General features: G+C 43.3%; 1 protein-coding gene across 1 annotated transcript in view; it reads right to left on the bottom strand.

The window, feature by feature from the left end:
- LOC141259500 (dynein axonemal heavy chain 5-like) overlaps positions 1–13,794 on the bottom strand; it is a 482,742-nt gene that overhangs the window by 330,731 nt on the left and 138,217 nt on the right. Inside the window, exons 26-29 of the mRNA XM_073675609.1 lie at positions 12,209–12,322; positions 11,946–12,121; positions 2,770–2,860; positions 387–452 (exon numbers count right to left, since the gene is read on the bottom strand). Coding sequence (XP_073531710.1) covers positions 387–452; positions 2,770–2,860; positions 11,946–12,121; positions 12,209–12,322 — 447 coding nt within the window. The remainder of the gene's footprint in view (positions 1–386; positions 453–2,769; positions 2,861–11,945; positions 12,122–12,208; positions 12,323–13,794) is intronic.

The raw sequence follows: 13,794 nt of genomic DNA, 5'->3' as shown, positions 1-13,794 counted from the left end.
AAAGCAGCCTAACAGGATTTTAATGCTATTTATCTGCAGATTAACCCTATATTTGCAGATAAATAGAGTTTTTGGACATGCCAGGTTTCTTTTAACTGTAAGTCAAACACTTGTCACACAAGACCTAAATAATCTGTAGTGTTTCTTCTATTTCCGGTTGCTCTGATGTTCTTTTATTATTTTTGGGAAATATTATCCTGTGTACAGTGTCTATGTGTCTGCTGAATGGTAAAAAAATATGAAATTCAGTAAACAGGGATAGAATTGTGTAATGCACAACTCTTCATAGAACTGCTGATGTAATAATATTTCTGTGGTTCCTACGCACAGAAGACAGAAGAGATTAGAGCATAATATTATGGAAGCTTTAAGGCATGCACTCTTACTTTAACTTGTTTGTCGAGTTCTTGCTTAAAAATGTCCTGTTTCTCTTTCAATAAATTGTCCTTTACCTACAAAAAAAAAATAAATTATTTTTTCTCACATTAACCTGTTAATCTGGGTGAACTTTATCCATTCATTTAAGTATAACTTAGATTTGGACTCTCATAGTAAGTATCTATTAAAGCCTGAATAAAAAAGTAAAAACATCAGGGCATATTTATCAATAATTTCCCATTCTTAGCGCAATCTTATACTAGATAGTCTTAAAATGTGCCAGATTTATAGTAGTAGTCCATGCTGTTTGATAAATCTGATGCATCTTTATACTTTCTAGTCAGAGTTCACAGTAGGATACATTTAGACTGACCAATTATTGGGGAATGAGTGTTTCCAGGAAACGTGCTTAAAAATCAATATTCTCAGCCGCACATGTCCTGTTTAATCAGCACACGTACCCCTCAGAACAATGACACTCCATGCACTCAGAACAATCGTTTTAATGATCGCTCTGTGCACATTGAGGGTGTATCACTTGCGCAGGGTCGCATCGCAATCTTTGGACTGGCCATCAACTCTCCTGACCTGAGCATGGCAGCTGGATAGAAATACATGCTGTCACGCTTGGGTCAGGAAAGCCGACGGCCAGTCCAAAGATTGCGATGCGATCCTCAAACGAGTGATACGGCCGTCTGACTGTGCCCTGAAAGCGAGATCAGTCAGTCTAAACATGCTATTAAACAACCGCTGATCGGCTTCTATGTAGTTGACTGGCAGCTGTGTAACAACCATGGATTGACCTGTCTACATGCAGCTTTACTTTATGCCAGAAAAGATGAACTCCACAATGAAAATCCACAGCCATTTACAGTACAAATATTAAAAGACCCATCTATGTGTAGGAGAAAAAACATCTGAGTGAATTTAAGGGTAAACTAATCTTCAACCTATTAATTATGATGCATTTTTGTCAAGTTCTGCAAATCCTAGAGTGAAATCTTCATCAAAATCTATGGGAAGCATATGCAGATTTCATTCCAGGTCCATTGCTTTAAAATTAGTGGTGAAAATAATCTGCATTGTATGGATTTAGCCTTTAAGCCTAAACTTTTCTGAGAAGACCGGACAACCTTTATAAGGTTGCTATTTTACCCATTTTACTCATATTATTTATGTTTATGCTTAGGAAATTATGAGTCAGATCACCTAAGGACTTCCCATTGCTAAATATAGTAAAGAGGTTGTCCACTACTTAAGTATTGATGGCCTATCCTTAGAATAGGTCATCAATGTCTGATCGGCCCGGGGTCCGACACCTGGCACCAACGCCGATCAGCTGTTCTTGGTGTCGGCGGGGGCGACCACCGGCCAGATGTTCTCACTTGCAGAGCTGGCCGTCTTCTGATAGTGGCCGCCACTGGGTACTACACATGCACTGCCTTTTGATTTGAATGGGAAGCGGATGTGCAGTACACTGCCTTGGCCACTATCAGAAGACGGAGCAGCTCCACAAGTGAGCACTTCTAGCCGCCGGCCTTAGGACAGGTCATCAATGTCTGACCGGTCAGGGTCCTACATCCGGCACCCCCACCGATCAGCTGTTATTGGTGGTGCCGCCACCATGGATAACAGCTGATCGGTGGGGGTGTCGGATGTCGGACCCTGACCGATCAGACATTGATGACCTGTCCTAAGGATAGGTCATCAATACTAAAGTAGTAGACAACCTCTATTATAAGAGTCCCAACAAGATATTCCATCTTAAGCAGTGAAATTTAAGGGGAATCTGATAGCAGGTTTTTGTCACCTAATCTGAGAGTAGCATAGTGGATAGATAGAGACCTTGATTCCAGCAATGTATCACATACTAGGCTGCTTGCTGTAGTTTTGAGAAAAATCACTTTTATCAGCAAGAGATTAAGAACTGCTGTCATGTAGCCCTCCATATCCATGACCTCTGTATAACCCCGCCCCCATCACTTATCGGCAGCTTTCTGCATATGCACAGTGTACACAGAAAGCTGTCAATCAATGGTGTTGGTGGGGTTATACAGAGCTCAGCATTCAGAGAACTGGCAGGTCTGCAGCAGATAAAGTTGTGATTTTATCAAAACTTCTGTAAGCAGTGATACATTGAAGGGTCTCTGCCCCTACATCATGGTGTTCTCAGTTAGTGCAGCAACAACTTGGTGACAAGGTTTGCTAAACTGTATAAGTGTGGTTGATTTCTTCCAGAGACCACATTGCATTGTGCGAGAGTGGCACTGTTTCTGGAAGAAAGCAGACATGTTCTGTTAATATACACACATCCTTTTTACAGAAGCTCATTGAGCTGTTTTAAGTATCTGAATAGGACATTTGAGAAAAAAATCACAGATTAAAACTCACAACATGGGTAAGATCCATCAAATCAGCCCATTTATTCCTCAAGTTTGCTACATCATTCACTTCTCCCCTTGGGATGCGCAGCTGATAAGACCTGTAATCACAGTTGTGCGTTTTGTTAGAATATATTTTTCATTTACCACGTCAAGCACTTCAGAACTAAATACAATTACAAAAAGTAGGTCACATCAGAAATGACTTTCGACAAGTTTTAATGGACCGATAAACGTCATGCAATTTTTTTTGTAACAAAATATCATTTTTTGCTTGCTAAAAATATCAGTTTGAGAGGTGATCGCAGATACCTGGCTTCACATATTTTATGTAGATTTATATTTTTAAAGCTTCTCCAGCTTGCTCTATCTGAAGGTATTTTAGATGAAGTGATGATTGTAGAGGATGGGTAAGTTATTGATGTTTGTCCATGTTTATGGACAGCGCAGCCAATTATTCCCTAACTGAGACTGTAGTACAATAGCCTGTCATTAGAGAGAAGATGAATACTGGGTCAAGCCATTAAAGCATTGACATAGACATTCAGTCCTGGTTTAAGTAATGTTATTTGTCTTGCCAGACCACCTCTCACATTCCTTCTGCCTTATCAACTGTTTCAATGTTACTACACAGAATACAAAAAAAGGACTAAGGCTGTGTTCACACGATGCGTATTTCATGCGTTTCCGCGGCGTTTTTGCAGTTGCGTAAACGCCGCGGAAACGCATGAAAAACGCATGGTAGAAGGGAAGCAATGTTCCCCAATGGAAATCCGCATGTGCTGTGCCCATGATGCGGATTTTTCCGCAGCGTTAACGCTGCGGTCAAAAATCCGCAGCATGTCAATTAATTTTGCGGAAACGCGGCGATTTCGCCGCCATTGACTTGCATTAGAACGCGCCAATTCCGCAAGACAGCATTTGTACTTGCGTAATTGGTGCGTTCTAATGTGCGGATGGTACCCGGGTGTGGAGGAGAGGAGAGTCTCATCCACACCCAGGTACCATTAAAAAAGCTGTAAAAACAAGAAAAAAATAAAAAATAAATGTATTCTTACCATCTGTCGGCCCGCGCAGCGCTCCCGCTTGGTTCCCGGCACTTGCAGTGAGTTGTAGGACCTGCGGTGACGTCAGAGTCATGTGACGGGTCACGTGACGCTGACGTCGGCAGGTCTTTCAATTCAAAGTTGCCGGCGAGGGAGAACAGATTGAGCAGGACAGCGCGGGCCATCGGAGGTAAGTATATACACTCTCTCGGGTCACACTATATAAATCCATGCTGTTTGCATGGATTTATATAGTGTGACCTAGTTATCAAGCACTTTCCAGGTGATGCTAACATCGCCTGGAAAGCGCTTGTCAATCTGCATGCGGAAACGCATGTGAATCTGCATGTGGATCCGCATGTATTCTGCAGGAAAAACGCATGCACAATCTGCATGCGTTTTTTCTGCCAGGGAGATGCAGAAATGATGCAGAAATTTTCTGCTTCATTTCTGCATCGTGTGCACATACCCTTAAGGGGGTTTTCCCATGAACAAAAGTTCATTTTATTCAATATATTTTCCACAATTAAATAAAATGTTCATGTTATAAATGTGCCCCTGCTGTGTTCTGTGTAATGGCTGTGTCTGACCGTACAGGAACATGGTCTGACCATACCACATCTCCTGGGCTGGAGAGGAAGCAAAAGAGAATATACAAGACATTACAGCAGGGGATATAAATCCTTTATTTTAACACTAAATGACAAGTACAGTAACCAACACTGTCACTGTACTTATTATATATGTGACTGACATTTTTCTATCTAGCTAATCTATGTGTGATGCTCTATTGTTTCTATTCTAAATTGTCGGGTACCGCTGCTGAATTGCCGGCCGGCTTTTTTAAAGAGACGGTGCATGAAAACACTATTATTTTTTTAAATAAATCCTTTAACACTAAATGACAAGTACAGTAAGCAACACTGTCACTGTTCTTCATATATATGTGACTGACATGTTTCTATCTATCTAATCTATGTGTGAAGCTCTATTCTTTCTGTTCTAAATTGTCGGGTACCGGTGAATGCCGCTGATGAATTGCTGGCCGGCTTTTTTAAAGAGACGGGTGCATGAAAATCGGAGGGCACTAGTGTGTTCCAAGTGCCCTGCTATGTTTTTCATGCACCCTCCTATATACCCTGCCTGCCTGTCTGCCTATATATTCTGCCTGACGTTTAATTGAGCACTGTTCCCATCGATTTGGGCAATTTTTGACCTTCTGCAGACCGCCGGGGGGAGACCGCCAGAAAAATGCTCAAGTTTCCCATAGACTTACATTGGGCTCGTTGCTCGGGTCGAACACCCGAGTATTCCAATGTGCTCGACCTGAGCTTCGAGCACCCGAGCATTTTAGTGCTCGCTCATCACTAATCCCCTGCTGACCTGGCTGTATACTCTTGTGCTTCCTCCCCTGCCCAGGAGATGTGGTATGATAAGACCTTGTTCCTGCACTGTCAGACACAGCCATTACATGGTACACAGCCGGGGCACATTTATAAGATTATCTCAGCACAGGAACATTTTATTTAAACACATCCAATTGTGGAAGTTATTATCATTATTCCAAGATCTATTGATTAAAATTCGCTTTTGTTTGTGGGAAAACCCCTTTAAAGGGCTACAAAATCTCACCATAACCAGTAGAAAAAGATAGTTAAGTGCACAAATTTGCAGCTGTTCAATGTATATTAATCTATACAAAAAGAACTTTAGGTAAATGGTAACTCAAAAATAGCACATTGTGTGCCTGCTCACCTTTAAAGAAGCCCACACAAACTTGTTTCAGAATGAGTCAGAAATCAATAAGCAATATTGATAGTATCCTGGAAACACTATACTATATGGTTACTCTGTGAAGTCAATACATATCTGTAGGCTAAGTGATGTCCAGATGAAAGCCTAGAAGGCTCCTTATGCACTCATGGAGAAATGCACTAATAAAAAATGATCACATTGCAATTATGCTTTTAGAAGTAAAGAACCAGGAGACATTTATATCACAGGACTAATTACTTTACAGATATACAGGGCCATTAAATATATAAGAAAATGAGACAATTTATTGATAAGTGAATCTATGCTTTTATAATAATCCAAGGGAATGTCCAGTGAAAGACAACATATGACAACAACATTATTTCACTAGTAACAGAGTTAAGCAGCTTAATCTTTTGAGTAATCTGTTGAGATTAGTAATGACGTACACATCAGATATAACTCCAAATTTAGAAAAGCTCAGTTGACCATATTTTCAGTAGAAGGCGTTTTATAAATCACTTGTGGTGACAGTAACCAGCTGTCAGCCATACTGCTGCATCCTCTGCCCTTGTCACTAGGCGGCGCTGCACTAATACTACGGTTACTGTTGGACTCCGTCAGCATGTAGGAGTTTAGCTTGTAGATTACTTAGACTAGTTGTCCCTTTCCTGTCTACCTATGTTTTGCTGAGGTGAGCTGGCATGTAATTAGCTCTCTGCTGGGAGACATTTCTAAGGGATTGTGCAGACGACCCTATTTTCTGTCTCGAATCGCACTCGGACCAATGTTACTCTATGAGGCTATGCACATGTCCGATCCTTTTCCTAGGACTGAGTCCATCTGGGGAAAAGAACGTAGCATGCACGATTTGAATCTCTAAGTCGGATTGCACTCGACCATGCAAGTTAATGGCTCTGTCTAAAAAATTGGACATAATTCGGATGACATCCGAGTGCTTTCTGATTTTCACGGACTGACAGAATGGAGAAGATGGAGAATTTTATTCCCATCTTCTCCACATCTGAGAAAATTGGATCACACTATGATCACACTCTGATCATACTCTGATCAGAGTGTGATCAGAATGTAATTAGCCTAATCAGACCGATTTTTCCAGATAAGAGAAAATACGGTCATATATCCCCTATCCTAACTGCCAGCTATTCAGTTCAGCTGGACCTGGTCACTCTGATCCTTTGCTCATGTGTGCTATTTTGTATATCTTGCTGTAATCCTGTTGTATTTTGACTACCTGCTTGACATCTGATTTTGTCCCTGATGTGACTTCTTGGTATTAATCCCGACTGACTAATCTTCTTACCTTAAGGTTCGCTCCTCCGGCCAACAGCCCTTCTGTGGACATGTAAGGAAATTGACATATTGCCCAATGTCCCCCCTTGAAGAACAAGTATATTGTTACATTGTGTAATGTGAATTGTGCTATACGTTAACAGTGTTAATGATGTGTGTTGTTTGACAGTAGGGAAAGTAAGAGTTACTGATTGGGACTAGCCCAGAGTGGGAGGGACTAAACTGAAGGGACAGAGACTGTTTCCTGTCAGAAAGGGCACAGAGTGTGAGAAGTGCCGCATGATGTGGGTGTGAACAAGAGAGGAGACAGAGACAAAAGATAGCGAGATCCTAGAGGAGAGAATGAGAAAGAAGTGACCGAAACAACAGAGTGATTGATCAGAGACGAGTCCTGGGTCAGGACGCCTAGCAATACAGCCCAGAGTTTATAACTCATAGATGTAGCAGGCCTAGTCGGGACTGAGTAGGTGAGATGAAGAGAGTGCCCAGGGCGGGAGTTTCAGAGCATCAGAGACAGAGAATAAAAGTACTGGCTATACTGGCAATATAGTTCCATAGTGGGGAAAGAAGATGCGGAACCGCGAGTTGGAGATAGGACTCCTGCTAACTGGACTGTCTGTAGTACTGGGTTGGGCACTGTGGTGAAGTAGAAAGGAATGATAGAGAACAATTGAGTAAAAAGGAAGGAAGTGAAATTGTATGTGGAAACTGCTCCATATTGTAAAGGAATCGTTGATCAATTTGTGCGCTCGCTATCTACTATATATAATCCCCTCCAAGTTATCGTTGAATAAAAAGTTTATATTTGACTTGTGGTCTCCCTTACTGAATTGTGAAACATCTGCTCCTAGCCAACCAACGTCATTGGTTACATGCGGCTTGCAAGGGTGTAGCGCCCCTACAGCACAAGTCCACACACCCAGCCAGGATCCCCACCTTCATGTAACGTACCGGGAAGCAAGAGATGAGTACTTCGCCCATGGCTACTGCCCTGTGCCGCGTTACAGAAGCAATCAAGTGGACCCAGTTATAAGACTTTTTGAGTCTGTGGCTTCTGACAGATGTAAAAAACCCACCCGAATAAATGATTATTATGGTCCATCCTCTGTCTCTACAAAACATGAGCATGTCCACAATACACCATAATCACCATCTTCAACTGCTGGATGAAGCTGATCATGACCATAGGACTGGAGTGGCAGCCTATATACACATTTAATCCTATCACTGCCTTTCTAGATAATTTGTGCCTCTGGTATCAAGGACAATTTTTGCATTTTTGACACGATCAAGTGTGGCGCCCCTGAGGGTTCGACCGCCACAGGAATGCTGCACTTCTTTAATGGAGTGTAGTGTTCCTCCTCTGAGGTAAGAACAGTGTGATGGTCAGGACTCCACCTCCACATCCAACACCACACTTCTCCCACCAGAGGGGGGCTAGAATGCACTAGGTGCTGCCCTCCTGGTTACAGGGAGACTGGGGAACCAAGAGCTAGGTGAACCATTTAGTGGGTGAGGGTGGAGGACTCACATTTTTGTGACACTTAATATTTGATATTTAATACACAGCCTTCTTGGTCATTGGTCTTTTGGTCGTTGGTTGTCGTCGTCGTCTAGGCAGTCCGTCCTAAGCAATGGTCCTATGACTGTCCTTTATTGTAATCTCCCACCCTGAACGTGGATCCTGTATGGACCTGCAGCGGATGGAGACACAGCCCTCGTACTTTTGCCTTGGGTAGAGGGGCAGGTTGTAGATAATGTATGTCTCAGCCCGGTCAAGGACCATGACCAAGAAGGCCCGGAGCTTAAGAGTGTAGCTCCACCGCAAATGGATCCCAGGGAGGATGCAGACGGAGCGGTATACGCCACCTGTCCTCGCCAACCTGATATATTCAGAGGGACTCCGGCTGCAAGAGGGGAACCGGCCCCCGACACCTGACCTTGCTACTCTACGTCCTGGTCGGGAAAGCCCGGTAGGCCCTGAGGATCCCACCGGGTGATGGAAAGAGCAGAGTTGCCACCCGTACCCTGTTTCTGAGAGAAGTTCAGAGGGAGACCCGGCCTATCTACACACACACAGACAGGAAAGTACCCGGTCTGAAGTCTAGGAACACTCTGGTGCGGGGTCCTGATTGAACGCTGGACTTACTCGGAGGTTGTCGGACCCTCGTCTCTGGTGACCGCAGAACTCCGCGAGGAGCAGGGAGTCGCCTTCCTACTGCCATCTCTTTCGTGAATAAAGCCTTGGAAGTTCACCCCTATGTCCTCCGGACTCTTTATTCTGCATCACACCGCACTACGCAGCACCAGGCCTCCTAGACTACTACCCCCGTCGTCCTGTCTCTCTGCCCTGAGGTCCTGCTCCGCCTGTGGGGAGTAGTAACAACTGCGGCTGCCATAACACCATGCCTCAGCGGACTGTAGCGGCGCTGGTGGCCTTCACCAGGTGCCACAGGTGGCGTAGTCGAGATCAGCCACTCAACCCGGATAAGCCCGTACCATCCTTTTTAATGTGACGGCCCTGGGCACGGAGCGGGTCCAGGCCACGGCTGCACCCCATCGACAACATAGGACCCGGCTCCGAGTCCCCCATCTCCCAGGGTAAGGGCTTCCACGAGAGAGGAGCGTCACACAAGTATAATCTAAATTATAAAATATAAATTTGATATTAAACCCCCATATCTTTACATTTTCTGAAAGTACACACCTGGCACATTGTCAAAATGCCACTCAGCATTTTATTCATGCAGACACCTTCATGCAAATTTGCATCAAACTAATTTTTTTTATAAAAAAAAAATTGAAATTAGTGCCTCAAAGTGTTAATTAAATAGAAAATTAGATTCATCACACCTCCTTAAATTAAAAGTTCAACACGTGCATGCATGTCACTTAGGCCTATGTCTACATTTTATGTATATTTATAAAATCATCACAACTGGAAAAGACAAAAATCTGATTTTAGGCTAGAAAATTAAAATGTGCCATATGTCTCTTTACGTTTACATCAATATTCAATTTAGATTAATATATTTAGAAGGATCTTTTGCCACTGTTCCCGTTGTCTTGCTTTGACCGCAACTCTGATGTCACGTCGACGGTGCAGCAGCCAATCAGTGAACTCAGTGGCTCTGAACGGAGCTTTCTGATCAAAAGGGAACAAATATCCTGCTAGAGCCGTAGAGCACACTGTTTGGCTGCCAGGCTGTCAAAGTGACATCAGCACCACTGCCAATACCAGGCACTAGGAACAGCATCAGGAACTCACTGGTGGACCCAGGGAAAATGAGTACAGTGGTGGCCAAAAGTATTGGCACCCCTGCAATTCTGTCAGATAATACTCAGTTTCTTCCTGAAAATGATTGCAATCACAAATTCTTTTGTATTATTATCTTCATTTAATTTGTCTTCAATGAAAAAACACAAAAAGAATTGTCCTAAAGCCAAATTGGATACAATTCCACACCAAACCTAAAAAAGGGGGTGGACAAAAGTATTGGCACTGTTTGAAAAATCTTGTGATGCTTCTCTAATTCGTGTAATTAACAGCACCTGTAACTTACCTGTGGCACCTAACAGGTGTTGGCAATAACTAAATCACACTTGCAGCCAGTTATCATGGATTAAAGTTGACTCAACCTCTGTCCTGTGTCCTTGTGTGTACCACATTGAGCATGGAGAAAAGAAAGAAGACCAAAGAACTGTCTGAGGACTTGAGAAACCAAATTGTGAGGAAGCATGAGCAATCTCAAGGCTACAAGTCCATCTCCAAAGACCTGAATGTTCCTGTGTCTTCCGTGCGCAGTGTCATCAAGAAGTTTAAAGCCCATGGCACTGTGGCTAACCTCCCTAGATGTGGACGGAAAAGAAAAATTGACGAGAGATTTCAACGCAAGATTGTGCGGATGGTTGATAAAGAACCTCGACTAACATCCAAACAAGTTCAAGCTGCCCTGCAGTCCGAGGGTACAACAGTGTCAACCCGTACTATCTGTCAGCGTCTGAATGAAAAGGGACTGTATGGTAGGATACCCAGGAAGACCCCACTTCTTACCCCGAGACATAAAAAAGCCAGGCTGGAGTTTGCCAAAACTTACCTGAGAAAGCCTAAAACGTTTTGGAAGAATGTTCTCTGGTCAGATGAGACAGAAGTAGAGCTTTTTGGGAAAAAGCATCAACATAGAGTGTACAGGAAAAAAAAAGAGGCATTCAAAGAAAAGAACACGGTCCCTACAGTCAAACATGGCGGAGGTTCCCTGATGTTTTGGGGTTGCTTTGCTGCCTCTGGCACTGGACTGCTTGACCGTGTGCATGGCATTATGAAGTCTGAAGAATACCAACAAATTTTGCAGCATAATGTAGGGCCCAGTGTGAGAAAGCTGGGTCTCCCTCAGAGGTCATGGGTCTTCCAGCAGGACAATGACCCAAAACACACTTCCAAAAGCACTATAAAATGGTTTGAGAGAAAGCACTGGAGACTTCTAAGGTGGCCAGCAATGAGTCCAGACCTGAATTCCATAGAACACCTGTGGAGAGATCTCAAAATGGCAGTTTGGAGAAGGCACCCTTCAAATATCAGGGACCTGGAGAAGTTTGCCAAAGAAGAATGGTCTACAATTCCAGCAGAGCATTGTAAGAAACTCATTGATGGTTACCGGAAGCGGTTGTTCGCAGTTATTTTGGCTAAAGGTTGTGCAACCAAGTATTAGGCTGAGGGTGCCAATACTTTTGTCTGGCCCATTTTTGGAGTTTTGTGTGAAATGATCAATGATTTGATTTTTGCTTCATTCTCTTTTGTGTTTTTTCCTTGCAAGCAAATTAAATGAAGATAATAAGACCAAAGAATTTGTGATTGCAATCATTATCAGGAAGAAACTGAGTATTATCTGACAGAATTGCAGGGGTGCCAATACTTTTGGCCACCACTGTACAATGCAGTTTGTTTGTTTTCTATAGCAAACTGAAGCCAGGGAAGACATTTAATTGGATGAGAACAACCCTCTTATCTGCTGACAAAGGATTATATGTTTATCATTTAAATATATACAGGATATGGACCTGACAGATATACCTTAGTTGTTCATATGTGCTCTCTATAGGTTGGTACAACTCATCAATCTTATTTTCCATATTTTGTAGTTCTTCTAAAAGTGTTAAAATAGAGTTCAATTGTTCCAGGCTTTCTACTGGCATTGCAAGTTGCTGCCATGCTTCCTCTCGGTATTGTACAACATGTAGAAGTTCTTCCTGGAAGGAAAATAAGTTTGCAATGTCATTAATATTAGTAAAAATAATCTATTCTACAGAGTAGATTAGAAGAGAAAGTGCACTTACTTTTACACGTTTATGTAAAATAGTTGCATAATGAGACTTCCAACTTCCAACAAAACCTTTTAAGGTCTCTTTTATTAATGAGTAATCAAGAGAAATACAGCCCAACTGCAAAACCTAGTAAGCAAAGTGCATGTATTAATGTATCAATTATGTATAGCAGAAAAAGAATTATAATAATGCGAATGAAAGGCATTTCTACATTAAGAGTTATTAATTACCAAGGGTACATTTTTTTTATTTTGCTATATTTGCAGAAGCACATACCGTATTTTTCGGACTATAAGACGCACCGGACCATAAGACGCACCTAGGTTTTAGAGGAGGAAAATAAAAAAAAAATTTAAGCAAAAAATGTGGTCACGATGCACTGTTAAGGGGGAGCGGGTCTGTTGCTGACACTGGTATAGGGGTAATGACCCCCAATTCTGATAATATCCCCCATCCTGGTGGATATGCCCCCCTTCCTATTATACGTGGCCCCCTTCCCCATCCTGGTATGCATGGCACCCCTCCATCCTGATATGCATGGCACCCCTCATCCTTATCCTGGTATGCATGACATCCCTCATCCTTATCCTAGTATGCATGGCACCCCTCATCCCTATCCTGGAATGCATGGCACCCCTCATCCCTATCCTGGTATGCATGGCCCCCCTCATCCCTATCCTTGTATGCATGGCACCCCTCATCCTTATCCTGGTATACATGGCCCCCTCATCCTTATCCTGGTATGCATGGCACCCCTCATCCTTATCCTGATATGCATGCCCCCCTCATCCTTATACTGGTATGTATGATCCCCCTCATCCTTATACTGGTATGTATGATCGCCCTCATCCTTATCCTGGTATGTATGGTCCCCTCATCCTTATCCTGGTATGTATGGCCCCCTCATCCTTATCCTGGTATGTATGGCCCCCTGATCCTAATCCTGGCATGTATGGCCCCCTCATCCTTATCCTGGTATGCATGGCACCCCTCCATCCTGATATGCATGGCACCCCTCCATCCGGATATGCATGGCACCCCTCATCCTTATCCTGGTATGCATGACATCCCTCATCCTTATCCTAGTATGCATGGCACCCCTCATCCCTATCCTGGTATGCATGGCACCCCTCATCCCTATCCTGGTATGCATGGCCCCCCTCATCCCTATCCCGGTATGCATGGCACCCCTTATCCTTATCCTGGTATACATGGCCCCCTCATCCTTATCCTGGTATGCATGGCACCCCTCATCCTTATCCTGATATGCATGCCCCCCTCATCCTTATACTGGTATGTATGATCCCCCTCATCCTTATACTGGTATGTATGATCCCCCTCATCCTTATCCTGGTATGTATGGTCCCCTCATCCTTATCCTGGTATGTATGGCCCCCTCATCCTTATCCTGGTATGTATGGCCCCCTGATCCTTATCCTGGTATGTATGGCCCCCTCATCCTTACCCTGGTATGTATGGCCCCCTCATCCTTATCCTGATATGTATGATCCCCCTCATCCTTATCCTGGTATGTATGATCCCCCTCATCCTTATCCTGGTATGTATGCCCCCCTCATCCTTATCCTGGTATGTATGGC

Source organism: Phyllobates terribilis, unplaced genomic scaffold (assembly GCF_046119375.1).
Source record: "Phyllobates terribilis strain yellow unplaced genomic scaffold, ASM4611937v1 Scaffold_3__8_contigs__length_932513732, whole genome shotgun sequence".
NCBI classification, from domain to species: domain Eukaryota; kingdom Metazoa; phylum Chordata; class Amphibia; order Anura; family Dendrobatidae; genus Phyllobates; species Phyllobates terribilis.
This window is presented reverse-complemented; position numbering and strand designations above follow the sequence as displayed.